Source organism: Siphateles boraxobius, unplaced genomic scaffold (genome assembly GCF_051911475.1).
Source record: "Siphateles boraxobius isolate OS27281-9 unplaced genomic scaffold, OSU_SipBor_1 7, whole genome shotgun sequence".
NCBI classification, from domain to species: domain Eukaryota; kingdom Metazoa; phylum Chordata; class Actinopteri; order Cypriniformes; family Leuciscidae; genus Siphateles; species Siphateles boraxobius.
In genome coordinates, this window is record NW_027509197.1 from 12,479,043 (window position 1) to 12,500,848 (window position 21,806).

At 39.5% G+C, this 21,806-nt stretch overlaps 1 protein-coding gene across 14 annotated transcripts in view; it reads right to left on the reverse strand.

Annotated features, from left to right (window-relative positions):
• Window positions 1–21,806, reverse strand: part of abi2a (abl-interactor 2a) — a 39,975-nt gene that overhangs the window by 11,995 nt on the left and 6,174 nt on the right. For 8 of the 14 annotated variants that reach the window (XM_077216132.1, XM_077216133.1, XM_077216144.1 and 5 more), the window contains exons 2-5: window positions 7,039–7,206; window positions 4,242–4,418; window positions 2,302–2,399; window positions 386–535 (exon numbers count right to left, since the gene is read on the reverse strand). In XM_077216132.1, coding sequence (XP_077072247.1) covers window positions 386–535; window positions 2,302–2,399; window positions 4,242–4,418; window positions 7,039–7,206 — 593 coding nt within the window. Of the gene's footprint in view, window positions 1–385; window positions 536–2,301; window positions 2,400–4,053; window positions 4,072–4,241; window positions 4,419–7,038; window positions 7,207–21,806 lie in introns of all 14 variants that reach the window. The other 6 variants (XM_077216131.1, XM_077216129.1, XM_077216138.1 and 3 more) reach the window with 1 other exon arrangement.

Here is a 21,806-nt window from a genome sequence, read left to right on the forward strand (position 1 = left end):
CTGAAAAATACTCAGGAAAAATAAAACGAAGAAAGTAAAGTTTAAGATGGGAGACGTCTCGAAGAAAGCGAGGCTCTTCGGTCATTTGAGAGCATCTTCAGGCGTCTTTATCCTCCATGACTGATGATGCGTTTATGTGAGCACTGCTAACATCACTAGCAACCGGTTGCCAAGGTTTCAGATTATGTAATTGTGCAGACAATCAGCGATGCTTGTTTTAGAAGTGCTGGGGAGAAGCAATGTTTCTCAGCAAAACCAACCAATGCTAGCTAATAAATACATGTACATACAGTGACTATAAGTCAGTGGATGGAGAGACATGCATGCAGATGGAGAGCAGTGCTAGAGAAGCATGAGATCTGCTTTGACGGAGAGATAATGGTACCTGTAAGTGCGGTTCCTGTGATTAACAGATGCTGTGCGTACAGGACTTTGCTGCAGGATGGGCACTGTATTGCGTGTGGGGCTCGGGACGTAGTCATTAGGCACCACAGGAGGCCTCACTGGCTCAAGTGTCCTGTAGGGGGAGTGTCTCCTGTCAAGAGAGACAGCAGTTTATCAACCTTAAGGAAACTTGATCAGACACATTACTAGCATAGAAAACTTAAATATTTGCTGCCATACATAAATCTTTTTTGCCTATTTAAGGCAAAAATGTGCCTATTTAATTAAATAACCAAGCTAGAGTATTACTGCAAAGACTTCAGAAGACATGCACCAATGCTACATTTTTATGTCATATAAAAAAAATTAAACTAAGAAAGTAAAGTTAACAAACAAGTATTCATTACTTCAATGAGCTCATTGTTTCTGCATTAAATTATTACATTGTTTAAATGAATACCTTTTCCGGTAATTGTGATTTTGTATATGTACATTTCTGAAATACATAACTTAAAAAAATGAAATAAGAAAGAATCAGAGACGGAGCATGATACATAAGACAGTAGCAACAGAAGACAAACAAATAAATACACTCACAATCTCAAAAGAATTCCTCATAACATATATATTAATAAAATTTGCCCTTTTGCATGGTGACATTTTCACCATAAATGTAATCTCACCACCAGATTCAAATTACCGTTATGTGTGCAGTCGTTTTAGTGTAATTGTAACGTAATCATAATTCATAATGACATTTGCACAATTGTAATAGATCTTTTTTTTCTGTACTACAATACTACAGACTAATTACTGTAATTGTTTTAATCAGCATAAATTAAAATATGTATAACAATTAATACTTTTTTCTCCACACAATACAATTATCCAGTCAGTAATGTGCTTAGTCACAACCCTCTACTGACACACTGAACCTTGAGTTGCCATTGGCTAGCAAAAAGGGAAAAAAAACATTTGTTTTACATGGAATGCGTAACACAAAATAGAAATTTCAAACACTATTAAAGTCAAGTAAACAGTCTGTAATAAAATAAGAACGAATAATCAAATTATAAGCAATAGCACAAATAAACAATAGAACAAAGATGCAAATTAATTAAACAGTGCTTTTCAGGTTTTACATGTAGACCAAACAGTTAGACACAGATTAGGTGGATTAAGGACAGAAATTGAATAAAGTAGCCTAATCAAATGTAAAATAACACTGCAGTCTTCTTCACAGTACATGCTAAACTCATGACGACTCAGCACTGGTCTGAATGGGACAGTGACAGTTCTGCCAATGAGCCGTAAAGCAGTACACAATCTGGCCTGCAATGACCAGCCATCATGGGGCTACACAGGAAACCAAAAGAGCACCAATCTGCACAGCTAGTGTTCAGAAAACACCGTCTGTCCTCTGAGCTCCGGCTTAATGAACACTCTTTAAAGATTGAGCATATCTGATCTGTTTCATAATCAGTTTCACAGTTTCTCAATTTTAGATGCCAAAGCACATTTAACACGCTTTTTTACTGGGCCAAATGTAAATCTGGCTGTTCACTGGCATACAAGTAAACAAGGGATGTGAAGGATAATGTCATCTGTGGGGATGAGACTGAGTTTTCCCTGAGGACAAAACAAAAGACATGACCTACACAACTCGACTAGAGACACGTCACATCATGCTGTGTGTGACCTACACTGAAAAACAGCCTTTCACTAGGAAATGAAAGCCTCATTGATGTTGCTCTAGAAAAATGGTTATGAAAAACACTAAACGATCTGATCAGAAGGACCTCAGAGATCTGAGTATAAATTATATTTAAACAAATTCTTCAAATGAGTGGTTCACCACCCCAATCTCAGTGGCTGATTCTTTCAGTCGTGACCCCTAGCTATGGTCTGTATACATACCCTATGGTGCCTTTGCCTGACATCGGCGGGCTGGGTGGTTTCTGTGTGGGAGGTGTGGTGCGAAGAAGGCTGCCCATCTTCATGTTCTGGGTGTTGACCTATGAAAAATCAACATCATAAACAGCCTTTAGCTGTGAAAGATAACATCTCAGTTTCACGGTACAGGAAGAAAAGCTGCATCAAAGGTGACAATGGTTTAGTACAGCCGTAAAAAACAGCTACAGAGAGAAAGACAGCGATAGAGTTATCTTATTTAGTTTTTAGAGAAAACAAAGAAAAGCTCAAACAGAACAATTAAACAGACCAACTTCTGAGCCACATGCAACAATTATAAAATGGTGAGGATGAAAGAAGAAATAGGGATGATTGCCAAATGGTGGTTCAATTTCGGACCTGCAAAATGTGCTAAGTCAAACTCAAATATTATTTACTACTCCTCAATTTCTCATTAAAGGAGAACTCCGGGCAATTTTTAAGTTAATCTTGATCGTTAGACCTTTGTGAGTACTGACTATAGAAAAAAAAACGAACCGGATTGGTGCTTGCTACGCGGAGCTGCGACCGCGAATGCCCAGAGCTCCCACCCAGCTAAAACAGCAGTTATGGGGGCATGGACATAAAGAACGTTTTTGAACCTCTTAACAGACACAAAATGCAATTAAAATGTCTGTCCAACATGAACAGGGACCCTTCATGTGAACAATATGCGTTTAGCAACTTAGCCATTGTTTCAACTCACCTAAATAGTCTTTTAGACGGCAAGCTGTAGTCTCGCGCTGCAGTCCCGTGCTGTAGCCGGAAAAGGTAAACAATGTCCAGGTGGGAGGAGCGTTGATCATGTGCGACGAGTTATGATCAGAGTTGCTTACAAGTGAAGAAGAAATGGTTCGTGTTTGTGCCTTTCCGAATTGTGACAACAGAATGCGAAAATATAAGAGCTTATATTTTCATCGTCTTCCTTTCCATGACCTCGAGATTCTGCAGTTTGTGGCTAGTTGTATTTCAACTTGATGTGCAAACTCCCGTAGAAGTACTACGCGCTAAAGATTACCGCATTTGCAGTGAACACTTTGACAAGGATGACTACACACACTCAACACAGCGGGGCCGTTTGAAGAAAAATGCCATTCCATGTACGAAGACTCGTCGCACATGATCAACGCTCCTCCCACCTGGACATTGTTTACCTTTTCCGGCTACAGCACGGGACTGCAGCGCGAGACTACAGCTTGCCGTCTAAAAGACTATTTAGGTGAGTTGAAACAATGGCTAAGTTGCTAAACGCATATTGTTCACATGAAGGGTCCCTGTTCATGTTGGACAGACATTTTAATTGCATTTTGTGTCTGTTAAGAGGCTCAAAAACGCTCTTTATGTCGATGCCCCCATAACTGCCGTTTTAGCTGGGTGGGAGCTCTGGGCATTCGCGGTCGCAGCTCCGCGTAGCAAGCACCAATCCGGTTCGTTTTTTTTTCTATAGTCAGTACTCACAAAGGTCTAACGATCAAGATTAACTTAAAAATTGCCCGGAGTTCTCCTTTAATGTACCTACAAAAAAGATTACAGGACCTCCTAAATCACTATTGACTAGTATTTTTGTATTTCATGACGGCTTAATACCTAAAACAGATCAAATACAGAATGTCAGTGTTCTCAGTCTGTATTTAGGTCAGAAGTATGAACTAAGGAATCAAACCTTATTCCTTCTCCATTCATGTCACCTGATCGTAGGACAGCTGTTAAAGCCCTTACCTTGAACTTAAGCAACCACTTAAACCAAGAGCGAAGCAGAGAGCAGAGGTGAGAGGAAGCACAGAGAGGTTAGTGACACATCTCAGACACAAAGAAAACCCACGTTAGATATTGACATTTGTTAGTTCAAAACAAACATGTTAGTCAGAAAAAGGTTTTCTCCAGAGGCTGGTGAGCTTGTGTCCTACCTTCACACCATGACCAATATCGTCCAGCGCGCTGTAATCGATAGGTTTGCGAATGTACCGCACCGGCCTTTCGGGATTGGCTGGAGCAATGATTTTATGCGTGCGGGAGGTGTTCTTATTGGTGGTGAGGATGCCGATCTCCCGCCTCGCCACCTTTTCTTTATGGATGTCCACTGTCTGAATAGTAGAAGAACAAAGAAAAACATTTGAAAAGTTTGAAGAGATTTCAAATCTACTAAAACTAAACTGGATCATTCAGAAATCAGGTTTGACGTGATTCACAACTACAACCATATTCACATGCCAAAGCCAATCATAATAGAGGTCATTTACATATTCCGAAATTTTTAAGCTACAGTGGCAAAAATTTAATTACGGCATTGGAGCAGGAAACAACTTGAGGAAAAAGGATGGTCTGAGTTTGGTCTCTTTAAACTTCATATTTGTGAAAGCAGGTCACAAAACACAATGTCTAAGGCCAAAATATTAAAGCGTGCGGTTGTGAGAGGCCTGAAATCTCTTTCGGCAGAGTAGGGTTTCATTTCTCATGGCGATTTTGGGAGAGGATCGTGTCAAAAGCACTTCATGAGATGAGCTGCATTAGATGTTGTGGCGCAGTGTTTAATCGCTTTAGAGCCCATGCTGTTGACAGCTGTTAGATACATAAATAAAAAAAGACGAAACACAGGGGGATAAACCTCTGCTGCTGGCATCTCAAACACAGCTAAATGATTTTCAGCATTAAGTGACAGTGATATGGTAAATAGGGCTTGAGTCCAGAGAAGCAGCTGAGTCCATAGATGAGGGCAGTGGAGAGAAGACAGATCAGAGAAATAGAGACAAAGAAAGCAAGCATGAAAAGTGGAAGAGAGAAATCATCCATGAGAAATGTAAATTTAACAAATGTCTGATCTGTTTCGCATCCATCGCTGCTTAAAAAAAAAGTGGACCCCGCAACTGTGCAGTGCTAGCAAGTAAAAAAGTTAATTTCGAGCCCTGTATAGAAGTGTGATCACGCAATTCTTGTTTTTACAAACGGGCAATTTTACATTTATAATGTACATTATCAATATAACAAATCCTTGCTTAAAGTATTAATTTCTTTAAAAAAAAGTATTAAATATTATCAAATGGGTGTGTTTTTTTTATATCCTTTATCCATATTTGAGGTGCATGTATCTGGTTCCTAGGCCCGCTGCGATAGTCAGTGTTACCGGTGTTCAGCCACAACACCGCTTAACATCACTTGCCCACCGCAGTTTTGATTTTTATAGTAATAAAAATAATTTAGTTCAGTTAGAGAACAGACACTACAATTAAAAACTGAACGGTGTCTGCCTTAATTCAGCATGAGCTCAATTCAGATTTCACCTCACTGACTGACAAGACGATGACAGAAGATTTGGTTTCAAAACCATATGTAAAAATGCCTATTTAAGCAAGTTTGTCATTGTACTGTGTTGTTGTTGTGTTGCTCATTAAGAATAATGAACCCACCATTCAAGCAATTGCCAGCTCCGAATTGGGGCTAATTTGAAAGTGAAAGTAGTCTACTGGCACGGAGCGAGTGGAGCAAAGAGAGTGTTTTCAGTTCAATCCTATGGAAGCTCAACGCTCGCTCTGCACCGTTATGAATGCCTGTGCGGCTGTGTGTGATTTAAAACCGAGGTGCAAAAGAGGGAAAAACTTAAGTTCATATCTTTCAAACATTCGCTTATAACTTTGGTAGGAACAAAACGCTACAGCAGTCCCACTAGACCCCTGCAGTTTCACTAGACCCTTGCAGTAACACTGCAGCTGAATTACAGTACAATTACAGACCGTGAGTCTGTGGGATGCTGTTTAATTACAGAATCAATGAGATTGACCGAAAACTAACTGGACACGGGTGCTGTTTGTTCAGCAAACCAAAGACAAACAAAAACAAGACAATCATTAGTATCTGTACATTAAATGTGTGGTCATTCCTGAAAACAATGTTTGATCAAAGCAATAGGCAACTTTACAGTGATTTAACTACCGTGAACAGGTGTGATTTGCACAACATGAAGTGGATTTACCACAGTCTGAAGATTACTACACTTATTTTAGTGACAGAACCATTTATAACAGAGCGTTTTATAGTTTCTCTTTCACCTAGTCTTGCGTAGCCAGACCTTCAGACTGACGGCAGAAGGTCTGGATTACATCGCAGCTTTCATTGGCCAAGGACCGGCCAAGAGGACGTCTGACTGACATGTAAAGCAACCAATCACAGTTCGCTTGGTTCCGCATCATGTTTAGGGGCGTGAAAATGTAAAGTCGATGTCCCTACGATAATAAACTGATATGCATCTAATAAATGATAAATTCAAGAACGTCGTGCAAGTTTACTGCAACAATGGCACTGTGAACTTCGCATGCTTTTGAAAATCCAGCGTTTAGCTTATTCTGATAAGCGCTCATTGTCACGGTTGTAAACACCACGGCTTTCTTCTTCCATGAGGGGGTTTGGCATCAGGACGGCTTTGTTTCAAGGCGGACTGTTAAGAATGCAACACACGTATTCTGGAACTCCTGGAGAACTCAACCAATCAGATGACGACTTCTAAATTCTCAAAGTGTTTCCCATTTTGTGTGCCTTATGCATTAGACATTCAGCCAACAGTCCGTGGGCATTGTCTCAGGGTAGTCTGAGGCTGAGACTATGGTAACAGCCATTTACTTCTAAACCTCTTAGAGCCTTCAGTCTTTCATCAGTAAAAATAGCCCAGAGTGTGAGACTGTAAGAAGGGGGTGTGGTGTGTCGCTAGGTTACCTGAGAGATGTGGTTGATGGAGGATTCCATGCGGCGCAGCTGGGACGCCTGAATGTCGAGCATTTGGAGCACATTGTTGGCAAGCGTGTTAATCAGGTAGGCTACGCTGGCCAGGGACTGAGTGGTGTAGTTCTTGGTTTCCTCTAGAGCGACATGCTTGTTTGGAGACTGACGGAGAAACAAAAGAGTAACAGTCAGTATGCCATTAAATTTGTTCAGCCATTAAAACAGTTTTTAGAGTCAAACTGTGTCACTGGAGAACCTGAAGTGATTTGTGCTCAACAATTAGTCTGAAAGTCTTACTTCAGTGGATCTGTGACTGACTTAGCATGCCTCCATTCCTGTGGATTAACTTGAACTGCACTTTGCTGAAGCTTTTCTTTTGAACAAATGAATGAACAATTGGCAGGAGCTGTTTTCAACATAGTTATCCAAAAACCCGACAAAGCAAAATTGCTGTTGCGACTAAAATATTCTTTACTGAATTGATGTTTAATGAAACCAAATCAGAATCACAATGGGACCTTGCAAGTCAGAATTAAGCAAAATCAAAAGGATTAAAAAAAAGGATTTGTTCACAAGCTGTAAGCACAATAAATAACTGTTTTATTGCTGACAAATGGTTTGCAAGTTTCGTTTCTTACAATGGTTTAATTTATCTACCTTATCAGTGCTTAAGTAAACTGTCCGGAAAAATTGCGAACATTTCCAGAGCTTTTTGCAAAACAGTTTGATCAATTACATCAAGTACCAATTTACGAATTTTGCAATTCTGGTTCTAATTCTAAGCAGCTGATAGAAAACACACGAGATGACTGCTGAAATATTATTTCCAGGTCAGTAAACAGTAATCCCCACCGTCAAACAAGGATTTATCAGTAATAATTCTGTGTACACCCAGTGGACACAGTGCCAGTGGTATGTTACTGGGACTCATGCCCCAGTAAAAAGGGTCTAGCGACGCCCCTGGTGTGGAATGTCAGGATCTAAGCAGTTCTTCTGTGACATCAAGCTGCAGTCACATGACCCGGGCTTTGATCCCAAGCCTGACAGAGAGAAAGCGTACGTGAGTGTGTCTCTAAACAATTCCTGTCTTTGTCCCAGGACGGTACCAGGAGGGAACATTCACCACACATACTTTTGACTGTGCTCTATATTATAGACCAGATATGTATTAGATGTAACAGACCACTCGACGAGAGACCACTGTGGCACCCAACCTACCCCAAACAAGCACACAATTATTAGGTTGACTAATAAAGTGTTTTCAGTGCCAGAAAAGAGATCTAGAGAGCAGTGTTCCTAATGCCGTTATATATGTATATTAGCAGGATTAACCAGTTATTTCACAGTGTAATTTAATGCCATGCCAGCTACCATGACTAATATGATGTCGAGAAAATGGTTGAAATGTAAAAAAAATATATTATAAAAAATAAATAAAAGTTTCAGTCCTAGGAGTTAAAACCATCCCAGTCCATTAAAATATGCTTTAAAGATTGTGACTACAGCAATATGATAGACATCAATGCTAAATAGTAATAAATAATTATTAGTTTATAAGTTATTCAATAATAATAAAGATATCTAAATCACAATTTAAAGTCAGAACTCTAAATTTAAAAATAAAATACAAATTACTAATAGCAAATTAGCCAACAGATTGAATTAAATGAACTTTTTTTAACATTCACGAAATTTAAAAGAGAGTGGGGGCATGATTATCAGCGGATGCAATATCAAAATGATTAAATATCGGCCAACTAATCAAAAAACTCCCCATTTTCCATTGTTTTCCAATGTGAACGAGCTAGACAGACAACTTTAACCGTCGCGCTCGTGTCTTTTGCAGCGTCTTGTTCATAACACGGCTTTCTAAATACGCGGCGCTCAAGTTAAAAGTTGAACTTTTACAAAAAACTTCTCAAGACCTTGTAGTCCTGCGTCCCGCGCATTCTATGTGTACCAGCCCTTACATTAATCTCTTGTGCTGCACCATAGCAGAGCAGTTAACAAGCAGCCAAACGCATGACACGAAAAATAAATCATTCATTCGCATGGATTAACTTATTTTCATAAAGATTTGCACCACTGCATACATTTACTGCACTGAAACACTGCAGGCCCTGAAGAAGCTGTGGGCTTTACAGTGGACAGGCATGTAGGACAGGAAGGCCCGTTTTCCCCCAGGACACACAACAACACACTGACACTAATATGCAGACGCAGTGCGCTGACCCACGCTGATGACATCTGAGCAGAGGGAGCGGGGGCGGAGAGACCCTCCTACACAGAGCTGAACCTTCAAGACTACGAGAAGCCGCATCTGGAGCGGAATCACATCCCTCACAAACGCTGTAAAGCACCGCTCATGTAGAGACGCTCAGGTGGACAAAGAGACATGGAGGACAACTTCTGAATATATTATCACACCTACACTTTTCAGTAGAGATCTGGGAAACCTATTAAAAGCACACTGAAGATACAGTACAGGAACACAAAGAGAAAAATCGAAATATCTCTGAACAAGTTCCAACTAAAACCATTTTTTAACCAAAGTTGGGTATTGTCAGGCTGGGAAACATCATACCTAAAAAGAAATAATTAATCCCAAATAACTGCAAATATATCTGGGATTTGGAAACTCTCAATACAAATAGTTCTCAAAATCTAAACTCTTGCAATTACCTGTGAGGAGCAAATAATATAAAAAGTGATAGACATTACTTAACCAGGAGTAGTCTTAAAAAAATATGTGACCCCTGCACTAATGTGGGTCTGAAGGGCAGATCTGGGAGAGGTGATGAACGTCTGCTCGTTGTTTCAGCTGCTTTTATTTGATATGAACAGCACTGGAAAAGAGAGTAGGTACAACAGGAGTCATTTACTGCTCAGCCCAACAACACAGTACATCTCTGTTTCAATCGCACACAAATGGAGGCAGGGCTCGTGGGTAATTGCACGGTAGTGTGCTCAATGTATGCTCACAGCACTGGCCAAAGCAGAAGGACACTGATTTTTCAGTGATGACTCAAATAATTACACTGAAAATGAACAGGTGGGTAGAACAAAAGACACTGATGACACTTTTGTTCCTCATGGTAATGCACAGTGCTCAAAGCTCTTTTCACCTCATCAGAGACCTCTTTCAACAGCAAGAGCCTTTCAAACAGGTTGTCAGACTGCTGGTGACATTACTGCCTTAGCTTTCAGAAGTGTTACTGTAGCTCAGCGCAAATGAAAGAAATGAACCTTACAAATGAGCTGAAGCAATAATCACACTGTCAGAGGATGTCTCAAGTAGTGCTGTACAACTCAACTGAGCAAATCTGTTCATTCAGAGGGTTCTTTTCAATAAAGCTTTCAACAAGACTCATTTCAGCAAGATGCGTGTCTAAGTAAATTATGTGTGTATAATATTAGGCACTATATATTAGGCATCACTTTGCATTCACCTACTGCTTTTTATATTACCAGCCATTCAAGAATGTATATTGGGCAGCCATAAATTAGTGCTCAATAGTGTACCCAGAAATCCCTGCACTGAACATCTCTTTTAAGCATCAACTAGCAGCTAGCCTATTCATTATAGATCATTGGGCTGGGTAAACTTTGAATTTGAACTCCTGCAAAGATTATTAGCAGCCAAACACATGAATGCAGTATAGGTGCGAGTATAGACGGGAAAAAATTGTGTGCGTGCGAGTCCCAAGCCATGTAATGCGAAAGGTTGAAGAAAGACATGGCGACCTATACTCCGGAAAAATCATTGCCAAGAAAACGAGTGGACAGTCTCTCTCGTATTGCAGATACGACTGAAATGGTTAATGAATGAATACTAATCCATCTTCATTTATATATATATATATATATATATATATATATATATATATACACATACACATATATATATATATATATATATATATATATATATATATATATATATATATAGGTCCTTCTCAAAAAATTAGCATATTGTGATAAGGTTCCTTATTTTCCATAATGTAATGATAAAAATTAAACTTTCATATATTTTAGATTCATTGCACACCAACTGAAATATTTCAGGTCTTTTATTGTTTTAATACTGATGATTTTGGCATACAGCTCATGAAAACCCAAAATTCCTATCTCAAAAAATTAGCATATCATGAAAAGGGTCTCTAAACAAGCTATTAACCTAATCATCTGAATCAACTAATTAATTCTAAACAGCTGCAAAAGAATTCCTGAGGCTTTTAAAAACTTCCAGCCTGTTTCATTATTCAAAATCCGCAATCATGGGTAAGACTGCCGACCTGACTGCTGTCCAGAAGGCCATCATTGACACCCTCAAGCAAGAGGGTAAGACACAGAAAGAAATTTCTGAACAAATAGGCTGTTCCCAGAGTGCTGTATCAAGGCACCTCAGTGGGAAGTCTGTGGGAAGGAAAAAGTGTGGCAAAAAAACGCTGCACAACGAGAAGAGGTGACCGGACCCTTAGGAAGATTGTGGAGAAGGACCGATTCCAGACCTTGGGGGAGTTGCGGAAGCAATGGACTGAGTCTGGAGTAGAAACATCCAGAGCCACCGTGCACAGGCGTGTGCAGGAAATGGGCTACCGGTGCCGCATTCCCCAGGTCAAGCCACTTTTGAACCAGAAACAGCGGCAGAAGCGCCTGACCTGGACTGTTGCTCAGTGGTCCAAAGTACTTTTTTCGGATGAAAGCAAATTTTGCATGTCATTCAGATATCAAGGTGCCAGAGTCTGGAGGAAGACTGGGGAGAAGGAAATGCCAAAATGCCTGAAGTCCAGTGTCAAGTACCCACAGTCAGTGATGGTCTGGGGTGCCATGTCAGCTGCTGGTGTTGGTCCTTATCAAGGGCAGGGTCAATGCAGCTAGCTATCAGAAGATTTTGGAGCACTTCATGCTTCCATCTGCTGAAAAGCTTTATGGAGATGATTTCATTTTTCAGCACGACCTGGCACCTGCTCACAGTTCCAAAACCACTGGTAAATGGTTTACTGACCATGGTATTAGTGCTCAATTGGCCTGCCAACTCTCCTGACCTGAACCCCATAGAGAATCTGTGGGATGTTGTGAAGAGAAAGTTGAGAGACGCAAGACCCAACACTCTGGATGAGCTTAAGGCCGCTATCGAAGCATCCTTGGCCTCCATAACACCTCAGCAGTGCCACAGGCTGATTGCCTCCATGCCACGCCGCATTGAAGCAGTCATTTCTGCAAAAGGATTCCCGACCAAGTATTGAGTGCATAACTGAACATAATTATTTGAAGGTTGACTTTTTTTGTATTAAAAACACTTCTTTTATTGGTCGGATGAAATATGCTAATTTTTTGAGATAGGAATTTTGGGTTTTCATGAGCTGTATGCCAAAATCATCAGTATTAAAACAATAAAAGTCCTGCAATATTTCAGTTGGTGTGCAATGAATCTAAAATATATGAAAATTTAATTTTTATCATTACATTATGGAAAATAATGAACTTTATCACAATATGCTATTTTTTGAGAAGGACCTGCATATATATATATATATATATATATATATATATATATATATATATATATATATATATATGTGTGTGTGTGTGTGTGTGTGTGTGTGTGTGTGTTAAATGAAATCTTGTTAACTGTATAATTAAAAAGATAAGAGTTTACATAACTGCTTCAAATGGAAAGCTTGACTGCATGAATTGTGAGTTTGAAAGCAGCACCCACAACACTGATGCGTAGTCATGTGAACGTGCAGTTGAGGATGTATCACAGATGTGGAAGACTAAACTGAGACTCAAAGCAGCCCACACTGTCTCTCCTCCTACACACACACAGACTCATCTCTTTTTCAACTTCACCAGATGAACCCAGAACTGGCCAAATTAATATAAGCATCTGTCCCCCAGCACGATGTTCTCTCAGCACTGCAAGAGAATTATGGTCCATGTCACTATAACTGCTGCCTGTCAGTATATCAGCCACATACAAGACTAGAGCCGGTAATGATGACAAACTCGCACAGAGAGAGAGAAGCAGCAACCAAATGTGGAAAGCAAGTGTGTGGCTTCAGCAGAGTTTATAGGTGATCGGTGTCATTTTTATATGACTGTTATTGTTATACCCAGCATGAGTTCAGAGACAGAAGAGACCTGAACAGCACATGGATTTAAATATATGTACAGTACTACAGGTTATTTTTGGTATATGGTTTCAATGCCCCAAATATGAATGGCCATCTGAGTGTAATTACTGCATCTGTTGTCAGGGAAACAAAGATTTAATGAACCCAACATTAAGCACAGATAATGTACCTGACAGTAGACAGACTGGCCATGCTAAAAGTAAAGGATATATGGCACTGCGCACACACACCATTTTCAATACATTTCTTTAAGAAATAAAAACTAGGGATGCACAATACATACATTTTAACAAAACCAATCATTATCTTGCATGTGTACCCTACCTTAAAAAAAGTTTTGTGTTTAAGGATTTAAATGTTTCTGATTTAAAATAACTGTTTTCAATACATTTTAAAATGCAATTTATTACTATGATGGTAAAGCTGAATTTTCAGCATCATTACTCCAGTCTTCAGTGTCACATGATCCTTCAGAAATCATTCTAATATGTAGAGATGAAATAGGACGATTTTCCACATGAACGGCTCGAATCGGTAACAGGCCTGTCAGTCTCGCGTCTTATCGATTTCAAGCCTATCCATTTTGTTGCCAGCAGCACAGGCAATAACGTCAGCTCCGCGTTCTTGCTCTCTTCTCTCTGATGGCGAAGTGACACAGAGCCGTCTCCTCTCACTATAGCGCATTATTTGAGTAATTCCCGCAGGTTTTGTGCTCACACCACTGATCTATATAAGTGGCGCTCATAAGCCGCCTCATAGGGCACTCAAGCAGTTTATGAGTCGCAAGTACCAAAATGAGTGGCTTACTGTGCTTAAACGGCCAAAGTTAACACACACAAAATTGTCAAAACGCCCACCTTGGCAAGTATTCAGTTAAACACAGTCAGTTTTGAACCTGAGAAAGATAACGCAAGATGTGTAACAGTATATTGTATCCATGCATAAATTAAGCTCTTAAAGTGACAGCAGTCTAATATTCCTGCTGCTGTCTGTTAATCAAAGAATATAAATCAAAGAAAATCACTCTCTGCTCTTGACAGAATAACTTTTGTAAGCATTAATTTGGATTTCATTTTTACAAAATGACAGTGTTATTTAACATTTTGTCTAATCACAAAATATAACACAGAAGATATTTTAAAGAATGTTGGGGAACAAACAGTTGATGGCAGTGGCATTGACTTCAATAGTATTTTTTCCCCCATACTACTGAAGTCAATTCTCAATTTATCCAGAATTGTGTGGCTCTAGTGCAAGCTGTATAACAGGTCAAGCGTCAAACAAAAATATCTTATATTTCTCACTGTAAGATTGTGTAAAATTCTGCTCTATAAATAGTTTGAATTGTCTTGACTGTCGACTCTTACAAACTCCCTCCATCCCCCTCTCTTTTTCTCCTTCTTACCATCTCTGTCAGTTCTTTCGGGGTGTGTGTGTGTGTGTGTTGCTCTCTTAGCCAGTGTTTTGCCTGCCTGTTCCTGACACTCTGACCTAGTTGGTTGTCTGGTTTCTCTGGCTTGAGGAGAGGGCAGTACTGCACCATGAAGCTGGATACAATTCACAAAAAAAACGCCTGCTTGCCTCTTTTACGTCTCACTAAGTTCCCGAGAGGGGTGATGGACAGTGTGTGGAGAAGGACGAGACAGTAAGACCTGACTGCTGAGTCTGGATGCAAAAATCTCCTAATATGCTGTAATCGCTCTCAGATGGTGAATTACTGCACAGTGAAATGTGAAACATGGGCATCAAGATGACTAAGCACTAAAAAGCATGTCTGAGAAGCCATTAAAAAAAAAACTTACTCTAGTATGTGAGAAAAATATAATTCACACTGGATTGTTTTAGCAGTAATTAATTAAATAAAAACAAAGGTGAAGTAGCACTACTTACAAATAAAAAATAACAATAATAATTCAGACTTCGAAACACAGAAGAAATCACAGCCAAAAATATATAAAAATAAAAATAGCCATGACAAGCTCAGCTAAATGACCTTTGCCGTCTAACACTAATATAAAGTTAATCTTTAAAAACATGAATAATTTAAAAATACTGTTAAAAGTAATCTTTGGCTAATCAAAAAAAATTATACTAATTATGTTCTGACGCCTAAAATCAAATACATTTATTGTGGGAAAACACAAAACATAGGAGTGATAGCAGAGACATGAAACCAGTAGTGATGCATTAAAATTTTGGCCGCTGAAAATATTTGGCCATTATATAGAGGGAATTGGTAGGTCTATTAGTAAAATCGGTTGACTTTAGCAATCTTTGTTGAATAGACCTTTCAGCTTGAATGCAGCGAAAAACACAAAAAACGCATCTAAAACGGGAAAAAGCTTTGAGATCGACTGTACAAATAGATTTGACAAGAAATCTGAGGTAGGCTATATTTTTACAGACTCCTGAAAGCTACAGAACAGAGAAGCCAATGCATCACTGCAATTCTTAGAAACAACTGGACTCCAGGGTGCGAAACGTCATCATCATCATAGTTATCATTTTGTGTCAATCTGTTGAATTTGGGGGTAAAATCATACCCTATATATTGTATTGTTATTGTGTTGACAGCTCATCTATTCAATAATCAACTCTGACAAAAACTATACAAGCTTTAAATGCCGATTATAATATATAAATATACACTCACCTAAAGGATTATTAGGAACACCATACTAATACTGTTTGACCCCCTTTCGCCTTCAGAACTGCCTTAATTCTACGAGGCATTGATTCAACAAGGTGCTGAAAGCGTTCTTTAGAAATGTTGGCCCATATTGATAGGATAGCATCTTGCAGTTGATGGAGATTTGTGGGATGCGCATCCAGGGCACGAAGCTCCCGTTCCACCACATCCCAAAGATGCTCTATTGGGTTGAGATCTGGTGACTGTGGGGGCGATTTTAGTACAGTGAACTCATTGTCATGTTCAAGAAACCAATTTGAAATGATTTGAGCTTTGTGACATGGTGCATTATCCTGCTGGATGTAGCCATCAGAGGATGGGTACATGGTGGCCATAAAGGGATGGACATGGTCAGAAACAACAATGCTCAGGTAGGCCGTGGCATTTAAACGATGACCAATTGGCACTAAGGGGCCTAAAGTGTGCCAAGAAAACATCCCCCACACCATTACACCATCACCACCAGCCTGCACAGTGGTAACAAGGCATGATGGATCCATGTTCTCATTCTGTTTACGCCAAATTCTGACTCTACCATCTGAATGTCTCAACAGAAATCTAGACTCATCAGACCAGGCAACATTTTTCCAGTCTTCAACTGTCCAATTTTGGTGAGCTCTAGCAAATTGTAGCCTCTTTTTCCTATTTGTAGTGGAGATGAGTGGTACCAGGTGGGGTCTTCTGCTGTTGTAGCCCATCCGCCTCAAGGTTGTGCGTGTTGTGGCTTCACAAATGCTTTGCTGCATACCTCAGTTGTAACGAGTGGTTATTTCAGTCAAAGTTGCTCTTCTATCAGCTTGAATCAGTCGGTTCATTCTCCTCTGACCTCTAGCATCAACAAGGCATTTTCGCCCACAGGACTGCCGCATACTGGATGTTTTTCCCTTTTCACACCATTCTTTGTAAACCCTAGAAATGGTTGTGCGTGAAAATCCCAGTAACTGAGCAGATTGTGAAATACTCAGACCGGCCCTTCTGGCACCAACAACCATGCCACGCTCAAAATTGCTTAAATCTCCTTTCTTTCCCATTCTGACATTCAGTTTGGAGTTCAGGAGATTATATTGACCAGGACCACACCCCTAAATGCATTGAAGCAACTGCCATGTGATTGGTTGATTAGATAATTGCATTAATGAGAAATTGAACAGGTGTTCCTAATAATCCTTTAGGTGAGTGTGTATATATATATATATATATATATATTTATAAATATATAAGACATTGATATAAGTGATCACCTGGATTTAGACCTACCTATATTGTATTTCTATAAAGCGTTCACAGGCAAATTTGCTTTTTGTATTTTCCTGGCGTCGAAATCAGGCACATATAAATGTCAGGACTTAGGAAACACGAATCCTGGCTGCATGTCAATATCCATGGATCTTTGGTAAGTTGTAAGGAACACTATTGGGCTGCACGATATATATAATTTTAGCATCGATACCGCGATGTGCGCATCCACGATAGTCACATCGCAGGATGTGCGATGTCAAGTAGGGATCATAGCTGATCCGTGATTCATGATCAGTAGGCTATGGGCCATCAGTTCCCCGGCCCATAACGCTTGTTATTCGCGGTTTAATTGCAAAGTTTAACCATCATAGAGTGAGAGTTTATCAAGTTGCAAGTCCCGTCAGGTTAAACAACAAGTTTGACCGGTGAGTGATGTAGATGACTGACTGCTGCGCTTGTTTAACTGAGAACGAGCAGTAGGGCTGGGTACCGAGTTCAGTACTTTTTAGGTACCGACCGAATTGCCTCGATACTACCGAGTATCGAAACATGTCTTGTAGGGCTGTGAACCTACACTGGTCTCACGGTTCGGTTACGATTATCATGTCATCGATTCAGTTAAATTCGGTATCACAATGCATTTCGATGCACCGCATCCTCAATTTTCAAATGTACTTTAAAAGTGATCCGTGAGCGTGCGTGTGTGTTCGTCTGTTCGGGAAGTCGCAGTGACAGAAACAGTGACATTCCAGTTTGAATTTCAAAGGCCTGTTTATGCCATTAAGAAAATAAAATTTTATCAAATCAATTTTGTTTTAAAGAAATGTTTATTTAAAAGCAGCGCTCATTCATCAGTGTATAATATATGACATATTATGTCAGCACTAGAGGCGCGCGCATCAACCGTCGAGAGTTCACTGTTGAAGATGACGATCATTCATAATCACCCGTAACATCACAGAATAATTGTAATTTCACCATCGGCTGGCAGCGAATACTTAAATCAGAGAACAATATTGAGGCGGGTGGATTATTTGTTTTGGCTGCGGATTCGGGTGACGTTGAAGCCCATTCTCTTACTCTAAAGCAGTCCGGTGTTCTGACGATTCATGCTACCCATCGAAATGTGCTACTTACTGGTTATGCGCATGTGCAGACTCATTTTTCTTCTGCTTACCACGCCCATAAATCTATGCATCCTTTCTGTGGAGACTTGCAGAAAATTTTGACAGGTCAAAGATGAATATTTGATGATAATTTTTTACTTTTTAAAAATAAAAACAGTACAGTATACTGTACTCTTACCATCGAATTTTATTATAATTGTATTTCATATAATAATGTCATTTTTACTTGTTATATCAAATGTGATAATTGCTAGTTAATTTAAAATATCAAAATATGCTCCCCATACACTTACCCTGATTTAAATTAAATAACGATGTCATATTATTGTGAGATTTACACAATTATGGAAACAATAGAGAATGAATCAACATTCTCTGTGATCGATTCGCCCTTGGGTAGCATTTTTTTGCAAAGGCAGCACAAATCGACAGACTCTGCTATCGATTCGCGCTACGGTAGCATTTTTCGACAAGGCAGCACAAATCGCCAGAACACCGGCTCTGCCAGGCGTAACAGCTCGGGGGGAATACGGCTAACATTGTTTATCAAGTTAATATAGCTATTACCTCCTGCCTATTCTATTTGTGCGTGACATGAGCGTACACAGCGCGTGTCTTCTCCAGGTCGTGCTTACCAGGTTGTTCATAAAAGCCGAAATGTGTCCAGATGTAGGCTTTTAAAGTAGCTGGAGCATTTTAATTATACGCACACATCTCGCCTCCCTCTGCCAGTGTATGGTATCACAACAAAGCACATACGTGACAAATGACGTCAGAAAAGCATCAGTACATTATAACCGGTTATGGTCTATTACTGAACCGATAACCGAATCGTCCTCGTCTGCATCGCGATGCATCGTAGAAACGATTAATTTCGACACCCCTAATGTCTTGTTTTTCGTTACCAAGTTTCGGCACCTAAGTGGTTAATCTCGTCAACGTCAGTGAAACAATAAGCATGCAGCATGATTGGCTGTGGCGGAAAAACACTAGTTTACGCGGCTGCCCAGAGACGTGGCTCGTCGCACGTGGGGCTGTAGTGTGTGTGTGTGTGTGTGTGTGTGTGTGTGTGTGTAAGCGTCCCAACCCAGATAGATAGAAAATATGTGGAAATGATCAAAAGTGTACCTACCTATGCCAGAAGCACGCGATGCAATATTTTCGACAAGATAATTGCTGCCAAGACTGGCAACACGGTAAATCTGATAAGGCACTTAAAAGCGCACAGAATATACTTGAGAGTAGAAAGTTTATCCGTCTTCGACTGCAAGAACTGGAGCGCGTCACAAATGAACCGTATGAACCGTCGAAAACTCAGCGTATAGGATACTTGCCTCACAGGCATGAGAAATAGTCCTATATACGGTCAAAATATGTCTACTATTAAACGAAACAATTAGAAATAAATCATTTGATTACCTAATCCATAGGCGCGTGCGCGTTCACTAACGTTACTGCAGGAATGACGAGTCAGCATCGCTATAATCATCTTTGCAGACAACACACTCAGTAAACACTTGTTCATTAATAAACAATTAAAATATCACCTTGCTATTGTTTCCCGACACATCCATAATCATTAGGCTACTTCTGCCAGTGCTTTGCGGCAAGCTTCATGTGTGCTGAGCGCTAGGCATATATCCCGCACTCCAGTAGCCTATATTTAATTCAATTCACATTGCACAAAGCAGCTTTACAGAAAATGCATGTGTCTAAATTACAATTTAGAGTGATCTGTTATCAGAGGTGACTGTGTGTAATGCATTTCAATAAATTTTCATTCAGTTTCAATGTTAAACAATGCATTAAGTTAAGGCAGAAACAATGAGCTCATTGAAGTAAAGAATACATGTCGTTAAATTATTAGGAAGCATAGAAAACTTTAGCATTGGTGCTTTTTTACAGACTCAAAATATGAATGTAAAAAAGTCAACAAACTGAAAAAATAAAAATAAAATTTAGGTAATGTTATATTGTTAAAACTTTCATAAAATTGGTATCGAAAAAAGTATCGTTCAGGAACCGGTATCGAAAATTTGGTTACGATACCCAGCCCTAACGAGCAGAGAGAGTGAAAGCCCTGGTCGCGCGCGCACTCTCACCGTCTTCAAACTGTCTTGCTCTCTCTCCCTCCCTCGTGCATATTAATGAATTGAGTTGACTGAATATCTTTGAGAATACACAATGGTGAAAGGTCGGAAGACCAAAGTTTTCTTTTTCTTTTTCTGAACTACCGCTGGTTGTGAATTGTGCTAAAATAGCGTTGCCTTATCTTCTCTGAAAAGCATTCACACATTCAGATGACATAAAACACACTTTCAATAAACAAAACAAATATATTTTGTCAAAACAAACACTTTTGACCAGTGATGAAATGTTTTCTGTGTTGAGACAAATCTTGTCCTAAACTGCCGGGATAATCACACAACGTGTGCCGTGGTCCGTTAATGACACGTCCAATTCGCGAACTAATGACTCATTTTAACCGATTCACTTTAATGAATGGTTAAAACAATGGATCTGTCCAACACTGAACTCAAGTGACATAAAAAAAAAATCGGAAACACTTTACAATAAGGTTCCATTTATTAAACTCTAGTAAACTACATTGGTTAACATTCTATTAATATTAGTTTCTATGCGGATTTACTCCATGACAAAACCACCCCATCATTCTAGAATGATTTATTCTTTCCAAATAGAGCTATTCAATTCATCTGGTGAAATTGTTTTTATATCGCAATATATATCGCAGAAAAATAAAATATCGCAATGTCATTTTTTGCCAATATCGTGCAGCCTATAGAGTCCAACCTTTAGTTTAAACTGATAATCTTTGTGTTTTCACAGTTTAGTTTCCCCTATTAAATCCAGTCATGCAGCAGCCCTTTTGCCACTGTTCCGGCGGGAAAATGACGTCAATGCATATCCTCTTTAATGATGGAATGAATATTATCCCTTACATAACATATGGACTGATTTGATACACTCTGGCCCACAACAACGCACATAGACACAGAAAAACAATACAAGGAGAAGAAAGTAAGCAGAGCAACAAGCAAATATTTGTTCTTCTCCAGTAAGTAGTCTTAGAGTTTGCCCTCACAGAAAAGAGTCCTGGTGCCAGGAGATGAAAAACAAACTGCCATCCTGTCCATAAAAGGAGAAGCATACTACTTCATGAAGACTCACACTGACAACGACTTTACAAACTTTCCTTTGGGATAATGTCCTGGTCAGAATACAGAGTACATCCAGTGCAGTTCAACACATACAAACCCATTCTTTCAATAATAACAAATCAATCACACACTCGGAGAAGATAAACACGGGGGTTCATTACAGACAATTTTAACTTCTACGTCCCCTCTAGAGTGAGCATGGGCTGATATTAAAGGGTGCTCCAATCAGGATATTTGGAGCCGATCACCGATTGTCGATCAAAGAAGGCAGAATCTGTTAATACTGACAATGATATATTTGAAGCCTTCTTTTTATCATGTAGAATTATTTATAGGGATGCTCCAATCAGGATTTTTACAGACATTAATTCAGGGCCAGAAATTA